Raw genomic sequence first — 15,685 nt, forward strand, 5'->3', positions numbered from 1 at the left:
TGCCCCGGGGTCCCCGTCGGGACTGAGCTTTACGGATGCTGGGGAGTGTTTGGGTGCAGTGGCCATGAGCTGGGGTGTGACGGTGGTCCCTGGCCCTGCTCAGGGATGGAGGATGCCAGGGGCAGGGAATGTTCTGGGTCCCTGCTGTTTGCAGGGTTTGGGTTTATCCCACCTCAGACCAACTGCATCCCCTTCTCCTCCTGCAGTTGGTTTGGCTTAAGCCTCCTTGAGCCTCTTCATCCACAATACGTGTTTCCTTCTAGAATCAAAACCTTTTCCAAAGCAGCTCTAACAAAACAATGGTGGGACTGATGGAAATTTTGGGACTTTATCCCTCTTAGGAGACTTTGGATGGGCTGGTCAGCATCCAGGGCTGGGCACCCTGGCTGTTCTCCAGGGAACAAGACCCTGTGCTCATAGGAAATGAGCTGGAATTCATCCCACAGAACTGCATCCAGTTCTTAGAAATTTTGAAATACGGCTAGAGATGAAATTACAAATATTCTTCTACTTGTGCTCATTCTAAAGCTTCCTCAGAAAGAGTTGGCATCTCTGTGAACCCTGCTCTGCTGAGATGGGCCGGGAAGTTTATCCCTGCCCTCAGGTGCTCTCCATTTTTGCCTTGTCATCAGGCATGGAAGTTTGTTACTGCTCCTGCAGAGTTTCTTGCTGCCAGTTTGCATGATGCAGCCACTAACTCACCAGACCCCGAGCTCCAGAGTGCCTTAACATGCTGCTCAGGTTTTTGAGAGGTTTTGTAATTTTAATGAGTGTTGCATAACCTGAAGTAGTTCTATTTTAGTGGAAGTGGTGTTCTCTGCATGAACTTGTGCCTGCAGAAGTGATGCTCTTTGGTGCATGATGCAACAAAACAAAGGGAAAGCTGAAGGCAGCATCTTTTACAAAACCAACATTTCTTCCAAGCCTTTCCATTGTGTGCCAGGAGTTTTTGAATGAAAAGCTCCTCCTGAATATCTTGCACAGGTAACCGTGCACGGATTGCACGAGTCCTGGCTCAGAGTAGCACTGCAGCCTGTGAGTAAGTTGGCACAAACTTTGCACCTGGAAGTTGTCCTGTTGTCAGTTTACTCAGGGCTTTGATAACCTTCCATTGCTTTCCTCCTTTCAACACTTTGTAGAGTCAACAGTTGGTTGGTTGGGGTTTTTAGGAGGAGCTCAGAATGCCCAGCTCTGAATTCCCCCAGAGGCTGCTGGGCCCTGCCCAGGCTTCCCAGGGAATGGGTGAATTCCCAAGGTTCCCAGAGCTCCAGGAGTGTTTGGACAGCACTTTCAGGGATGCCCAGGCTGGGATTTTGGGGTGTCTGTGCAGAGCAGGAGTTGGATCAGTGAGTCCCTCCCAGCTCAGGAGCTTCCGTGGTTCCACGGCTGAGCTTGTTCTGGAACTCTTGGTGCCGTGTTCCCACAGCAGCTGAAGGTGCTTTGCCATCCCAGAATCCCAGGATCATTCAGGTTGGAGTCCTGTGCCCAGTGCCCACCTTGTCCCCAGCCCAGAGCCCTGAGTGCCACCTCCAGGTGTTCCTGGGACACCTCCAGGGATGGGCACTCCAAAGCTCCCTGGGCAGCCCCTGCCCACAAACCCAGACACATGACTGAGGCTCTTGTCTCCGTTTCCATCCGTGCTGGCCCTTCATGGAGCAGCTGTTCCACGAGCTGCAGACGCCCCCAGGGCCTGGCTGGGTCCCTCAGCTGGCACAAGTGGTGTGGGAGTGCCTGGAGAGGGAACTCACACCTCAGTGGCACCGAGCTGAGCCCAGCAGTCAGGGAAGGGAAAGGTGCTGAGATCCCTGGCCCGGTGACCGTGCTTGTTCACTGACACAGGTCGGGGAATTGTTCAGGTTGGAGAAGCCCAGCCTTTAACCCCAGCTCTGCCAGGGCCACCGCTGACCCACATTCCCCCGTGCCACATCCACACCTTTCTGACCATTTCCAGGGCTGGTGGTGGCAGCGCTCCCCTGGGCAGGGCTGCAGGGACCCAGGGGATCGCTGTGGAAGTCCAGATGTCCCGTGGACTGTGTGTCCCCTCCACGTGCCTGTTTGTGCTCCTGTTCTGTAACAATGGGATGCTCAGGGGGATTGTATCTTCAGCTGTTGCCACACCTTGGCCAGCACCTCACCTGTGCTGTCAGGCAGCACTGGGAGGTTCCTACTCCACACCTGATATCCTCACAGGATCCTGGAATGGTCTGGGTTGGGAGGGACCTTAAGGAACACTCAGTGCCACCCCTGCCATGGCAGGGACACCCCCCACTGTCCCAGACTGCTCCAAGCCCTGTCCAGCCTGGCCTTGGGCACTCCAGGGATCCAGGGGCAGCCACAGCTGCTCTGGGAATTCCATCCCAGCCCCTCCCCACCCTCCCAGCCAGGAATTCCCAATTCCCAATATCCCATCCATCCCCTCTGTGGCAGTGGGAGCCATTCCCTGTGTCCTGTCCCTCCATGCCTTGCCCAAGTCCCTCTCCATCTTTCTTGTTTCTTTTCCCTGGTGGGCAGGCAGCGATTTGCTCCCAGATTAAGACATTTGGGACGACCTCCTGCTGAAGTTCAGTGATGAAATCTCCTTAGCCAGGCTCCCTATGTCCTACACTGTGTGTTCCAGGATAACAGGATGCCTCCCTAAAAACATCAGCTCCTGTCTGTGCTGCTAAAATAGGTGCCAGCGTTGTGGTACAGCTCCCTCGGGAGCCATGGCAACTGTGATGCCGCAGATCCCTCTCTCTGACGGGAGTTGGATCCATCTCCTGGAAATTAGGCCTTGCACACTTCTGTAATTTTATTTTTTTCTATTTTTGACTTTGCAGCTTAAGGAGCATTGGCTATAAGGCTGATTGTGCAATTCTTAAATTTAAACCCTTATCCCTCTTTTAGGCTTATTTCAGCTTCTCACTGTTGTCATTGCCATTGGAAAAATGACAATGAGACAGAGCCTCCTGAAAAATATTTTATACCTTTTAATGTCAGGAGGCAGCTGAGCTGATAACAGAAGCACAACAGGCATCATCAGCCTTTGCAATATGACTGAACCTTTGTCTTGCCTCTTGTGTGAATTAAACTCAGTTTGGGAATTAGAGATGACAGTCAGGGTCCTAAATTCTGTACTTCCAAGGAGGTGCTGGGTGCTGGGGAATGGTTACGGGGAGAATGATTGAAAGTTTTCACTGGGCCAGGGTTGGGCTGTTGGATTCTGATCTGCTGCTGACATCCCCCTTCCCTCTGCTCCTCAAGCTCTATTTCAAAGGGAGACTTGCAGAAGATTTTTTTTTTCAATGTGTCCTTGAAGAATAGTCGATTTAAAAAAAAGAAATTAATTTGTTTCAGTGTTTGGGGGCTGTATCCTCTTATGGATTTTGATTTGCATAAGCTGTTCAGCCCAGGGCCAGCTCCACAGCTGAGTGCTCATTGCACAACCACCCTGTGGTGCAGACAGTCTGCTCCTGAATTCCTGCCCCAAATGGGGGCTGGAGTGCTCATCTCATGCCTGGATCCCTCTTGCCCTCCCATCCATCCCCAGCCTCCTGTCCCCAGCCCGTGCCAGGTTGTCGTGCTGCCCATTGCCACAGTCAGCCTGTGGGATGCTGGGCAGATTTCTCAACAGTTTGTGTGCAAATCAAATCCATTTAAAAGCAAGAAATGCCCATCCCTGTCTAATGACAGGATTTGCTTTGCTTTTGCAGCCACAGTGAAGCTCTTGCTGTAAATACTTTCTTTTCCTGCCTGGTTTCCATTATTTTAAGTGGGTCTAGCATTTGCCCAGTGACCTCTCAGTCATATCATGTTTGTAGTTCTCCTGTGGGACCCCAAACTGTAATTGGGTTTGTCTGACAGGAATTCATCAGCTGATTAACGTTGTGTTAATCAGGGCAGGGGCTGAAGGATGTGTAAGTGCAGCCAGTCATCCTGAGATCATCAGCACTAATGCAGTTGTGGTGCAGGAGCTGGTAATAACAGAGCTGCTCTAATAATGCTTTTGAAATGCTCAGTGCCATCTCATTGCAGGCTGTTGATTAATTAAAGAGCTGGTAGTTATCCCAGGGGGGTGTGTGAGGGAGCTGAGCCCCACATGGTGTCACCAGGCAGTTCTCTGTCAGCGTCACACGGGTTTGAGAGGGGACCTTGGCCCTGGGCTGCTCCCCTGCCCTTGGCCCTGGTGTGTGTTTGGTTCAGCTTGAACAGAAGGTCTTGTGGAGGTGTTGCTTCTGTCCCTGGCTAAAAGCTGAGCTGAGCTGAGCTTACAGGATGTTTTTCCAGAGGTACAGCTCTGCAGTGCTGGGTGCTCGGGGGCCTCTGATACAATAGGATCACAGAATCCCTGAATGGTTTGGGTTGGAAGGAACCTCAGACCTCATCCAGTGCCACCCCTGCCATGGCAGGGACACCTCCCACTGTCCCAGGCTGCTCCCAGCCCTGTCCAGCCTGGCCTTGGGCACTGCCAGGGATCCAGGGGCAGCCACAGCTGCTCTGGGCACCCTCCCCACCCTCCCAGCCAGGAATTCCTGCCCAATATCCCGTCTAAATCCCCCCTCCCTGTCCTGCCCCACCCCACAGCTCTGTGTTCTGTTGGGGTTGCCCAAAGCAGCTGATCCCATGCAGATGCCCCTGGTTTTCCCCAGCTGGTTTCCCACCCTGCTGCACCGGTTCTGGTTCCTCTCCAGCTGGATGCAGCCATGCCCAGCTCTCCCTTGGAGCTGGTCCTTGGCCAGCCTTCCTGAGGTTGATCTCCTGCCTTTATTTTATATTCCTGCTCATCCTTGACTCTCAGATTTTCAAGAAAAGCTGGGAGCGAAACAAATCCACTTCTGGCTGCAGAGTCTGCCAGGCTGAGGCTGCTGACCACATTTCCTTAGTGATGCTGTGTAACTTTCTGGGAAATCTGAATTCCAAACCTCTTTCCCTGGCTGACGTTGCCAGCCTGTGGCTTGTGCATCATTTGGTGAACTTTGTGTTGCCTCTACTCAGTTTCCTCTATGAAATACCCCCACAAAAAGCAAATATTGAGTTGGAAATACTCTGAGTGCGTTTGATTTCTGGTTTTGGCTGATCTCTGATTTCTGATGTAAATTCTAAAGCAGGATTTGATCTGTAAATGACCCGTCCCATAGAACATGAGGCTGTGTTTAAGGTTTGTACAACTCCACACCTTTGCAATGTTAAGCTTATAGTGCAAGGTTCTGGTGGTCAGAATCCTAAATATTCCAGTTTTATCCTTCAGCCTGGGTTCTTGCAGCCTGTGGGAAGAAGTGAAGCGTGACTTGAGCAGGGGTGTCAGGCTGGTTCTACAACCCGTGTGTGTGTGTGTGTGTGTGAGCACACGGGGCAGGGGTGTGCAAACCCCAGGTTCCTGGGCACACAGAGCATGTCCTCGTGGCCCTGCTCGCCCTGATTGCTGTTCTTGGTAATAACTCTTAATTAGAGACCACACCAACCATGCTGGCACGGAGGAGCTCATCATCCTGGAAAGTGATGTTGCCTTAGAAACCAGTGCAAGAGGCTGCACAGAAACGATTGTGTTAGATTAAAGCAAAAAAAAAAAAAAAAAAAAAAAACCCAGAGCATTAGCAGGGATAAGTAATAGCTTCGGGAGTGAAGCAAAAATAGAAGCACTAGGCTGATTCATCTGCTGAGGCTGGGAGGCTGCAGATTGGGTACCAGAGCTGACGTGGGATGTAGTGATCTCCGCCTGCTCCGGGGCCTGGCACAGCCCAGCTCCACCTGGAGCAGCCCAGGGAGGGCTCAGGCATCCTTTGGGATGGCTGCCCTGGGAAAGGGATCAGTGAAAGCATCCCAGTAGATCTGGGTGGCTGCAGAGGCTGGTGCTGGCACTGAGACTGTGCTGGGCCTGCTCAGCATCCCGGGCAGGCTGGTCCTGTCAGCTCCGCCTGCAAGGAAGGACAGGGTTTAATGGGGATAAAAGGATGTGAACAGGCAAAATAGAGCCTTCCTCCTTGTGAACAGGCAAAATAGAGCCTTCCTCCTTGTGAACAGGCAAAATAGAGCCTTGCTCCTTGTGAACAGGCAAAATAGAGCCTTGCTCCTCGAGACCAGGCTCTCTCACCTCTGGGAGGAGTGGGGACCCTCAGGCAGTGGGGGAAGCTCCACGTGCAGAGCTGGACTGAGGCTGATCTGCAGGATCTTGTAATGGTGTCACTGCTCCTGCCTGACATGAAAGGTGGTGGGGAGCCCAGAGGAGAGGGAAACCTCAGATTTGGTACTTGAAGAGTAGGAAATGTTCCTCCTTGTTGAGCTGAGGGTAAAAGCAGTGGTGGGGGCTCCTTTGAGGGTATCTGACTCTCCCTTCCAACCCAGCTCTGCTCCAGTGAGACCCTCCCTTACTTGAGTCACATTCAAAATCTTCCCAATTCTGTATTCTGAACGTCCTTCCACCCTTTCTGGCTCATCTTCACTGACCAGTTTGCCTTTTAATTCTTCAGAGAAGTTAAGGTTTATGGGAATCTAAATGAACAAGAGGGAGCAAAGCTCTGGTGGGAGAGCTGCTGGTCACAGCGAGTGGCCACTCCTGGCCTTGCACAACCACCGTGGCACAGCTTCAGAGGCAGAGTATTCATAAATGGAAATTAGAAGAAATGGACTGGGTAGAAGATAGAGGCCAGGGCACTGGAGCTGGGCAGGGCTCTGGGAGCAGCATGCTGTGGGCAGGAGGAAGCTCTCAGCGTATGAACTCTGCATTACCTCCATTAATGTCCTGAGAGATTAAATACTGGCTGACTTTGGACATTTTTCATAGCTAAGCATTCTCCTGCTTCTGAGCATCCCAGGTATTGACTGTGGTTCATTTCTTGCATTAGAAAATATTATTTAATAAGGCAGCAGTGGGGGCTGTTACTGGCTGTGCACTGACGTGGAGTCAGGCTTTTCTTCCCTGTGATGCAAATCCCTTCCACGATCCCAGGCTCTGAAGTACCAGCCCTGAAATCAGAGAGGGTTTTCTCCTCTGTTAGAAATTATAGATATTTGCTTTAAAAAATAAAAAAAAAAAAATCAAATAAAAAGCTCCTAGGTGGTTTCAGAGAGCTTTATAGGGCTGCCCTCACTCCTGGTCAAGTGCTTTAAGGGATCTCTGGTGGATTGAGATTTCCTGTAAAAAAATCTTGGTTTGGATTGAATGAGCAATGGAGGAATAACAGTAATTACACGGGATTAGAGGAACTCAGGGCCTGCCAGATTGGGGAGCACAGTCAGTACTTTCAGAGTGAACAAGTGCTTGCAAACATTAGTCCTACATCAGGGAGGAGGGAGAGCACGAGCCGTGAGCTGAGAGCCCGTTTCCCACAGCAAGACACCTCGGAATATTTTAAAGCAGAGAGAAATTGTTGAGGCTCTTTGAGAAGTGAAGGTTGTGGGTGGAACTATTCTGGTTAATTAGAGGCTGTCAGGAAAGATTCATATAACTTACAGTTCCTTAGTCATTGTTTTTAAATATAGCAGTGCCTTAAATCCCAAGCTTAAATACAAGCAGATAAATGTGTGGATTGTAGCATTTCTCACAGCAGGTTCAATTCAGGGGGCGTAGTGGAACTTGCAGGCTCTGGGTATAAAAATACATTTCTTTCAGTTCAACTCAAGCAGGGGAGGCCTTTTCCACGAGCTCTAAGGACATTTTCTCCAGAGCGGAGTGTGGCAGTATCTGGGATGGTTCATATGCTGTGACCCTGGTTCAGAGAGCAAAATCTGCCTCAGTCAAGGATTAAGCTGCACCAGACACTTAAGAATAAAAGCTGAATCTGCAGTTTGGTGCTAATGCAGCCTCTGAGCAACCTGCAGCCCGCTTTAACCAGGGGAATGGTGTCCAAATGACTCCCAGCTGAAGGAGCTGGAGAGGTGGCTGAGGGGGGCACATCAGAGGTGTTGAGGCTGGGCTGGGATGGATCAACACAAAGTGTGCAGTGCTGGTGTGGATGAAGGGTGACAGAAAAAAAATCACCTGCAACCAGGATAACAAGCAATGAAGTTTGTATTTTTGACAACTGGGGCACATGTCTGGCTTGTCTGGCAGATTCTGTGGACCCAAAGAGGCAGGAGTTTCAAAATACAGATATGTGGCATCTTTAAACCAGCTAAAAATATTGTAAGATGTGTTCATGTTAAAAAATATATAATTAAAATGAATCTTGCTGCATTTGAGACTCCAGGACCTTTCCAAACACATCCCATCCCATCCTTTTCAGCTTTGTCCTCTTGCTTACGGGAGCGATCCGGTTTGTGAATTGTGAAATCCTCATTACAGCAGGACTTGTGATCACTGTTGACTCCCGAAGAATATATTAAAATTCACAGAAAACAAAGCCCTTGTGCTGAAAGAGCTCATTCTGCACCGTGCTGTTGGGGCTGGGCTGGGGGGGCCGTGCTTTGGTTTCGTTGGCAGGGGAAGCGCTGACCTTGGGTCCTGCGTGTTCTTGGAATGGCTCATCAGCAGGAATTGATACCGATAAAAGCATCGATCACGGCAGAGCTTGGCAGAGCAAAAGGAGGAGCCGAAATTCCCCCACTCGTGTCGGGACCCCCCAAAGGCTGCTGACAGAAAAACCCTTCCCCCGAGCCGATAAACCCAGGGCAGCCTCAGCCCAGGGCCGGGCGCTCGCCTTCCCCAAGTGCATTCCTGAGGATTCTCCACAAAAGGATGCAACCTGCCGGTTTCTTTTGAACTAGTGGCTGCCTGCAGTAAGCGAAGGCGACGGCGCAGGGGGTGGGGAGGACGGGGTTTGTCACGAATACCGGGGGCACGCCGTGTCGTCACGGCAGCGAGCCCGGCGCGCCGAGCGCTGCAGCGGAGCCGCGGAGCCGCCGCGATGTCCCTCTCCAACCAGCAGCCCGAGTACAGCCCGCTGGGCAAGGGCAAGAGCCCCGAGAGCTTCCCGGCCGCCTTCCACCGCATGGAGTCCCCGAAGGACTTCGGCAAAACCGAATTCGAGTGGCAGAGGACCGAGGGGAAGCTGAACGAGATTGGCTTGAACGTGAACTCGGGGGGACCGATTAAGGACGGGCTCGTTAAGAACGCCGGTTTCACGGATGAGGACAAGCTCTGCTTCTTCGAGGGAAAACTAGACAAAGAGCTAAAAATAGCCCAGAAGGACAAAAGAGAAATTGAGGTGCCGGGCAAGAAATACCAGGCGGCTGCAGGTCACCTTGAGAGCTGGTCCTTGATTTCGGAAACCTTTCCTCCTGCAGAAGGCAACTTCGGGAACCCTAAAGCCACCGATTTCCGCGTGGGACAGGCAGGAGCCGAGAAAGGCGGTCCTGGGCTGGGTAGAAATGAAGCCATCACCGACCAGGAGAAAGCCGTGGGTAAGGCTGGGATGGAGACCAAGTGCCAGCCGGAGCCAAAGCTGCCCCATCTATCCGTGCCGGAGAGCGATCCCGGCAAATACATGAAGGAGCAGGAAATCAGCGTCTGGAACCCCAGTTTCCAGCCTATCCTGCCGAACGGCTCGGGGTCTAAAGAAGCGGCCGTGAAAAAAGATGGAGCCCCCGGCTATTGTGTCCTGGGGGTGGTTAACGACAGCTACGGGCAGAGCGGGCTCTCTTGCCCCACTCCCGCAGCCAAAGCGGCCCCTCCGACCACCACGGTGGAGCTGGCCCAGGACGAGTCCAAAAGCGGTGACCTGAGCGAGAGCCCCGAGGTGGAGGAGGAGATGGAGGAGCAGCTGGGCTCTGAGGGCAGTTTGCTGGCCAGGGCTGCCCACCAGAGGAAGGCGATGAGGCGTGCGATGTCAGAGTGCTCTCACTTGTCGGTGCCCCTAACCCTTAACCTGGCCGATAAATACCCTGAGCCGGTGCTTAGAGAAGACGTCGCCACTGGGCTGCTCTCTCCTAATAGCAGCCTGACCCAGAGCCGCAGCCCCACGGCCGGCAAGCCGAGCTCGCCGATGAAGAGGTCGCTGACGGTGGCGGAGGAGCAGGCGGCCGTGGCCGGCCCCGCGGCCCCGCCGAGCCCCGGCCCCGGCGCGCAGCCCCCGGCCCCGGCGCGGGAGGAGCCGGCCGCCAAGAAGCGAGAGGAGTGGAACGGCAGCAACTCGCTCAAGAAAGAGCTGGGCAGCCCGAGCGTGTTCCACAGCAAGCTGGAGCAGATCCCCGAGCTCGGCAGCCAGGACAAAGAGCGGCAGGAGGCGGCGGGCAAGAGGGACAAGAGGAACGGCGGCGATGGAGCGCCGGGGCTCGATGCTCCCAAAAGCAAAGGCGCCGAGCTGGAGCCCGGCAAAACGGCTCCTCTGGAGAGGAAAGAAATCCAGGTCAGCAGTGTGCCGAGCTCTCCGTCTCCCAAGCAAGGAGATTTACCACGTGATGGTATGTTACTGATTTTTACCTCTGGGGCAGGGAGCGGACAGGAGCTGGGAAGTGCCGCGGAGGGTGCACCTGGGAGCCCGGCACCGGCCGCGCTCGGCAGGCAGAACAAAGGATGGGTCTGTACCGGTAGAAATGGAGGGGGAAAGGGGGAAATTAATTGCCTGGCTGGTTGCACAGCGTCTGGTGCAGCAGCAGCTGTTAATGGCTTGTCGGGATCCTAAACTGGAGCGATGGATATTCTCATCGCGGCATCCCCACCGGTCTCCCCTGGGTACCCTCCTGCCACACCTCCCCCGAGCAGAGGAGCCCCAGATCACGAGCTGTATTGTGAGAGCAGGGTGATAGCAAAGTTAAAACCTTTCAGCCCCTGCCAAAAAAATCTGCAGATTGTGCTTTTCCCGTAAGCTTCTGGCACTCTGTTTGAGGGGAGCACAAGAGTGATGGGTGCAATGATTTATGGAGTTAAGCTCTTGCCGGTGCTGCTGAAATTCAAAGTGGAATTTCCCTGTCACTTTCTGGAAGCTCTTTCCCAAATCCCCCGTTTGAATGGAGCCGTTCCCATTCCAAGGGTCAATAGCAGCTTGTTGTAATCTGTGGGGTTTGTTGTTTCAATGGTGCTGTGGTGTATGAGGTCACTCTTCCCGGATTTAAAATCTGTGAGAAGAGTAGTTAATCTTTGTTCTCCCGCCTGGAACAACATCTCTGTGTCCCCCTTGCCAGCCCCAGCCAGCAATAAACCTGCTTTTCCCCCAGATTTTGGATGCGACGACGGTGTTTGTGCTTTGTCTGTCGCCCGCATTAACGAGAGGAGAGAAAATGTGTCAGGGGATAAAGACAAAAGATTTGCAAGAGAATTTTTGCATCCTTTTGTAGCCAGCTGGTTTGTCAGCCCCTCGGAGGGCTGATGTAAAATGGAAACTCACGTTGTCGAGGGAGGGGAGGGTAAAACCCAGGTGTGCAGGGTAGTGAGCTCCTCAGGTGGAGCCCCAGAACTCCTGGAGTGAGCTGAGCTCTCTGAGCGGGGCAGGGCAGTCCCCGAGGGGCTGTGCTCACACAGCCATGGGTTTGTTCTCCTCTGGGTTTGTGGTGTGTGAGTGACACCCCATGGTCACTCAGGCGGCTCTCGCTGCCCGCGCCAGGCTCTGGTCATCACCCTGCAGCCAGCGGTCACTCACCACTGCAGTGCCTCAGTAGAGTTCTGCCTTCTCTGATTATTTCTCTAGATGCTTCAGTTCCCAGTCTCATATCTGGGTAGTACAAATTCCCCTCTGTGATGTGCCAACGTGTCTCACCTTTTCACTGAGCCACAGGATCCCAGGATGGGCTGGGTTGGAGGGACCTCAAAGCCCATCCAGTGCCACCCCTGCCATGGGCAGGGACACCTTCCACTGTCCCAGGTTGCTCCAAGCCCCATCCAGCCTGGCCTTGGGCCCTGCCAGGGATGGAGTGCTGAGGATGGGATTCTTCCCTTTCCATCCTCTCAGTGTTCCCTGGTTCCTCACCAGGGCTGGAGGGATAGATTTTAATGAGCTCAGGTAGCCCTGACTGGAGTGGTGGCAGCACCTCAGGAGTGCAGCCCTGGCTCCTCGGAGCCTGAGCCGAGCTGTCAGCTCCTGGCAGGCAGGTGGGAGCCACTGGCTGCCCTGTGGTGGTCCCAGGGAGGTCCTGGCTCGAGCCAAGGTTGGATGGGACACCTGGGGATGTTCCCTTGGGCTCAGGTCAGACCCTCGTGTTCTGTGGTTACCTGGGCTTGATTTTGTATCTAAACATGAGAGGGTCATCACTTGTCTTGGGAACTGAAACATGGCAGGAGTAAAGAGATGTTGGCAGCAAATGTGGAGCAGAAAGAATCCCAAAAATGATGTATTTGTGCACACCTTTCCTGTCACAGAGTTCTTGGGGTGAAGGGGCTTGCCATCACCTTTCGTGTCACAGATTTTTTGGGGGTTTGCTGACATCTTTCATGTCTCAGGGTTTTTGGGGTTTGATGACACTTTTCATGTCACAGTTTTAGGGGTTTGCTGATACTTTTCACATCCCAGTTTTTCTGGGGTGGTGGGATTTGCCAACACCTGTCCTGACACCAAGCTCTAACTACAAGACAAATCAGCAACAAAGTTCATATTTTGGGCAAATGGGAACCCCAGTTTGGCTTGGCTGGTGAATTCTGTGCAGCTCAAGAGGCAGCTGTTTGAAAGCACAGCTCTGTGGGATCTTTAAAGCAGACAAAATATTTAAAACCTCATCTGGAGTGGATTGACATGTTTTCCCCAGAGGGGCTGAGCATCAGTGATGGAAAGGTCACTGAGATGGGAGTGCTCCCAGTGTTCTGGCTGGGTTGTGTTTTGCAGATGGCTTATTCAGATTGCCAAGGGTTTATTAGCATTTGGTTTAAAATGTTGCTTTTGCAATCTTTATTATGAAAGCTTGTTTGTTGTCCTTACGATCACAGGTCTGGGTGAGCTGATACAGAGATGACTGAGCTGGCAGAGCTCTCACAGGCATCAATATCATAGAATTTGAAAACTTGTTTTCTACTCTTTGTAGTTTTTACTCTTTTAATCTCTGGGTTTATCCCCTCCTGGAAGCAAACAGAGCAGTAAATGCAACTAAATGTTTTCTGTATGTGCAGTTTAGAGGATTTTCAGAATGCAAGAGAAACCAGACAGAAATTCCTCAGATGTTCCTGAAACGCTTTCCAACTTTCTGTGCTGAGGATTTTTCCCTCTCCCCCGTTAATCAGCAGAAAGGTGGTTATAGTAAAAATAACTCCCCAGCAGGCAGTGCTGGCTGGGAGGTGGAGCTGCTGCTAAATCCCTCCTGTGCAATTCATTCACACTCAGTTCCCTACCCTGAGATCCTGATCAGCCTCCCTGCCTCCTCTCAGCACTCACCTTGCAGGTCTCCATCCACTCACCAGGCAAAGTGCTCAATGGATCCATTTATCTGACAGAAAGAGGTTTTTCCTGCTTTTTGTTAACCCCTCTCTTTTTCTGCCTGCTCTGTCTGTTCACCCTGACCTCGGCGCTCACACTGGGGTAGCAAATTCTGTCACTTGCACCTGTTATCATCCTAAAAATACTTTAAAGAATTGTGCAGCCTGATCCAAATCATTTGGGTGGTATCTCCACTTAAAGCAGACTTCCTTGGTTCTGCCCACCCAGGGTTGTGGGATTTTTTTTGCTAAATATCTGCTCCTCTTGTGTTCTTTTCATAGAAAGAATTAGTGGAATTGTACATAAAACTTCTCTTCCTTGCAGACAGGTGGGTGTTGGTGTGATCACAGAATCCCAGGGTGGTTTGATTGGAAGGGACCTGGAAGCCCATCTGGTGATGGCACATTCCATTTAATTTGAGTTCAATTTCCTTTTAAAAGCTGCCCTGAAGGCGCTCCCGGTCCAACCCCTGGCGTGCCCACTGTGGGTATTTTCAGCCAGGAGATCCTGCCTGCAGATTAGTCCTGATCAGAGCTGAGCCCCAGGACCTGCCCAGCTCCCTCAGGAATCAAATCTCCCTGGACAAGTGGCTGAGTTGTTCCCAGCACTAAGGGCAGGTTTGACACTTGAGCGTTGTGTGATTTACTGGCATTTATTTGTACCCAGTGTCACCTCCAGCGCTGTCCCTGCCAGAAGTGCTGTCCTTCAGCACTGCCTTCACCTGCTGCCTTCTCTCACTGCCTTGGCATCTCCCCGAACTGTTTTCTGCTCTGAAACACCAGGAATTGCAGGTTGCCATAGACAAAAGGGCTTCATTTGAGGGTGGTTTTTGGGATGCAGCCGCTCCTTTGGGGTGCTGATGGATGAGGAAGGAGCTGATGGATGAGGAAGGAGCTGGTGCCTCTCCGTGGTTCCACATGAGCAGGTTTTGTTCCAGGGCTTGTTTACGTTCAAGAGAGAGAGTAAAGACAAGGATGGTCATTGCCTTATTGCTTAATCTATTTCTCTTAATGGATTTTCAGCTGATGACTCTAATCCCAATGAGAATTATGGAGCTGTTTCAGTGAATGATGTTTTAGTTGAGCTTAGCCTGCTGAATATCCCTGGCTGGGGATCTGGGGATGATGCCTGGCCTGGTTCACGTTGGGCTGCAGCTGCGGGCAGGGCAGGTGACACAGGGACCTGCCACACAGAGCCAGAGGGACAGCTGGGAGGGACAGCATTTGGGGGATACAGCCTCAAACATCCACGGAAACCTCGTTTATTAGAGGGAGAAAGGAATCACAGAAAAATGTGGAATGTCCTGAGGCAGGAGGGACCCACAGGGATCATTGATCCAACCCCTGGCCCTGCACAGACACCCCAAAATCCCAGCCTGTGCATCCCTGGGAGTGCTGTCCAAACTCTCCTGGGGCTCTGGCAGGGTTGGGAATGTGCCCATTCCCTGGGGAGCCTGGGCAGTGCCCAGCACCCTCTGGATGGGACACGAGGTGCAACAGTCCCAAAAAGCAGAATGGGGTTACAAATCCAGCCTTTGCCCACCGTGGGGCCAGAGAACAGGAACACTTCTGGCCTTTTGAGAGGAGCCAAGATAGGTTCTACCAGGGTCTTCCTTTGGGCATGGAGGATGGATTTTTGGGAACTCTTGCTCTTTCCTAAGCTGCTGGTTGGTGTTGAGCTGCACACGGGCGTTGCTCCTGGGCTCTGTGAGTTATAAAACAGTGCAGTAACACGGTTTAACTTCAGAAAGATCCTCCTGGGTACATTCCTGTAAGTGCTGTTACCTCATTTTACTTCTCCAGGGGGTACAAACAGCAAAGCTTTTCAGGTTTCGTGCCTGTTTGGGTTTTTTCACACAGAGCTGCAGCTTTTGTGAGAGCTGTTACCCAAGACTGAAGGTTTGTGTTTGCTCCCTCCTGGCTTCACTCAGCATCACCTCACTCGAGCTGGGGCTCCGTGCACTGGATTCGCAGGGTGGAGGTGGCATAAGGATGCTTCTGTGTGGCTCTCCTCCAGCACGGGAAGTTGTAGGAATCCAGAAAGAGAGAGAGCAAAAGAAAAAACTCTGTCAATTCCTAAATCCTAATGTTTGAAAGATTAGGGCAAGGTCAGGTGAAGATAAATGGAAAAAATTCCTGGTCGTGAGGGTGGGGAGGTGCCCAGCGCAGCTGGGGCTGCCCCTGGATCCCTGGCAGTGCCCAAGGCCAGGCTGGACAGGGCTGGGAGCAGCCTGGGACAGTGGGAGGTGTCCCTGCCATGGCAGGGGGTTGATGATCTTTAGGGTCTGTCCATCCCAAACCATTCTGGGATTCCATGATTCCATGTGCTTGCCTTTGAGTCCAATGTCTCAATGCACACCTGGTCCTCCAGGGGCTCTCTGGAGTGAGAGCTGGGATAGGTAAATCAGCGAGGAGGAGCTCGCAGTGGCCAAA

At 52.3% G+C, this 15,685-nt stretch overlaps 1 protein-coding gene across 6 annotated transcripts in view; it reads left to right on the top strand.

The window, feature by feature from the left end:
* Positions 1 to 15,685, top strand: part of MAP4 (microtubule associated protein 4) — a 147,476-nt gene that overhangs the window by 104,784 nt on the left and 27,007 nt on the right. Inside the window, exon 1 of one of the 6 annotated variants that reach the window (XM_068176561.1) lies at positions 8,448 to 10,317. The exons of 3 other annotated variants lie outside the window; for them this stretch is intronic. In XM_068176561.1, the coding sequence (XP_068032662.1) occupies positions 8,823 to 10,317 (1,495 nt within the window). In that variant the 5' untranslated portion in view covers positions 8,448 to 8,822. Of the gene's footprint in view, positions 1 to 8,447; positions 10,318 to 15,685 lie in introns of those variants that run through there. 2 more of the 6 variants (XM_068176552.1, XM_068176541.1) reach the window with 2 other exon arrangements.

This window comes from Anomalospiza imberbis, chromosome 1, assembly GCF_031753505.1.
Source record: "Anomalospiza imberbis isolate Cuckoo-Finch-1a 21T00152 chromosome 1, ASM3175350v1, whole genome shotgun sequence".
Classification (NCBI taxonomy): Eukaryota; Metazoa; Chordata; class Aves; order Passeriformes; family Viduidae; genus Anomalospiza; species Anomalospiza imberbis.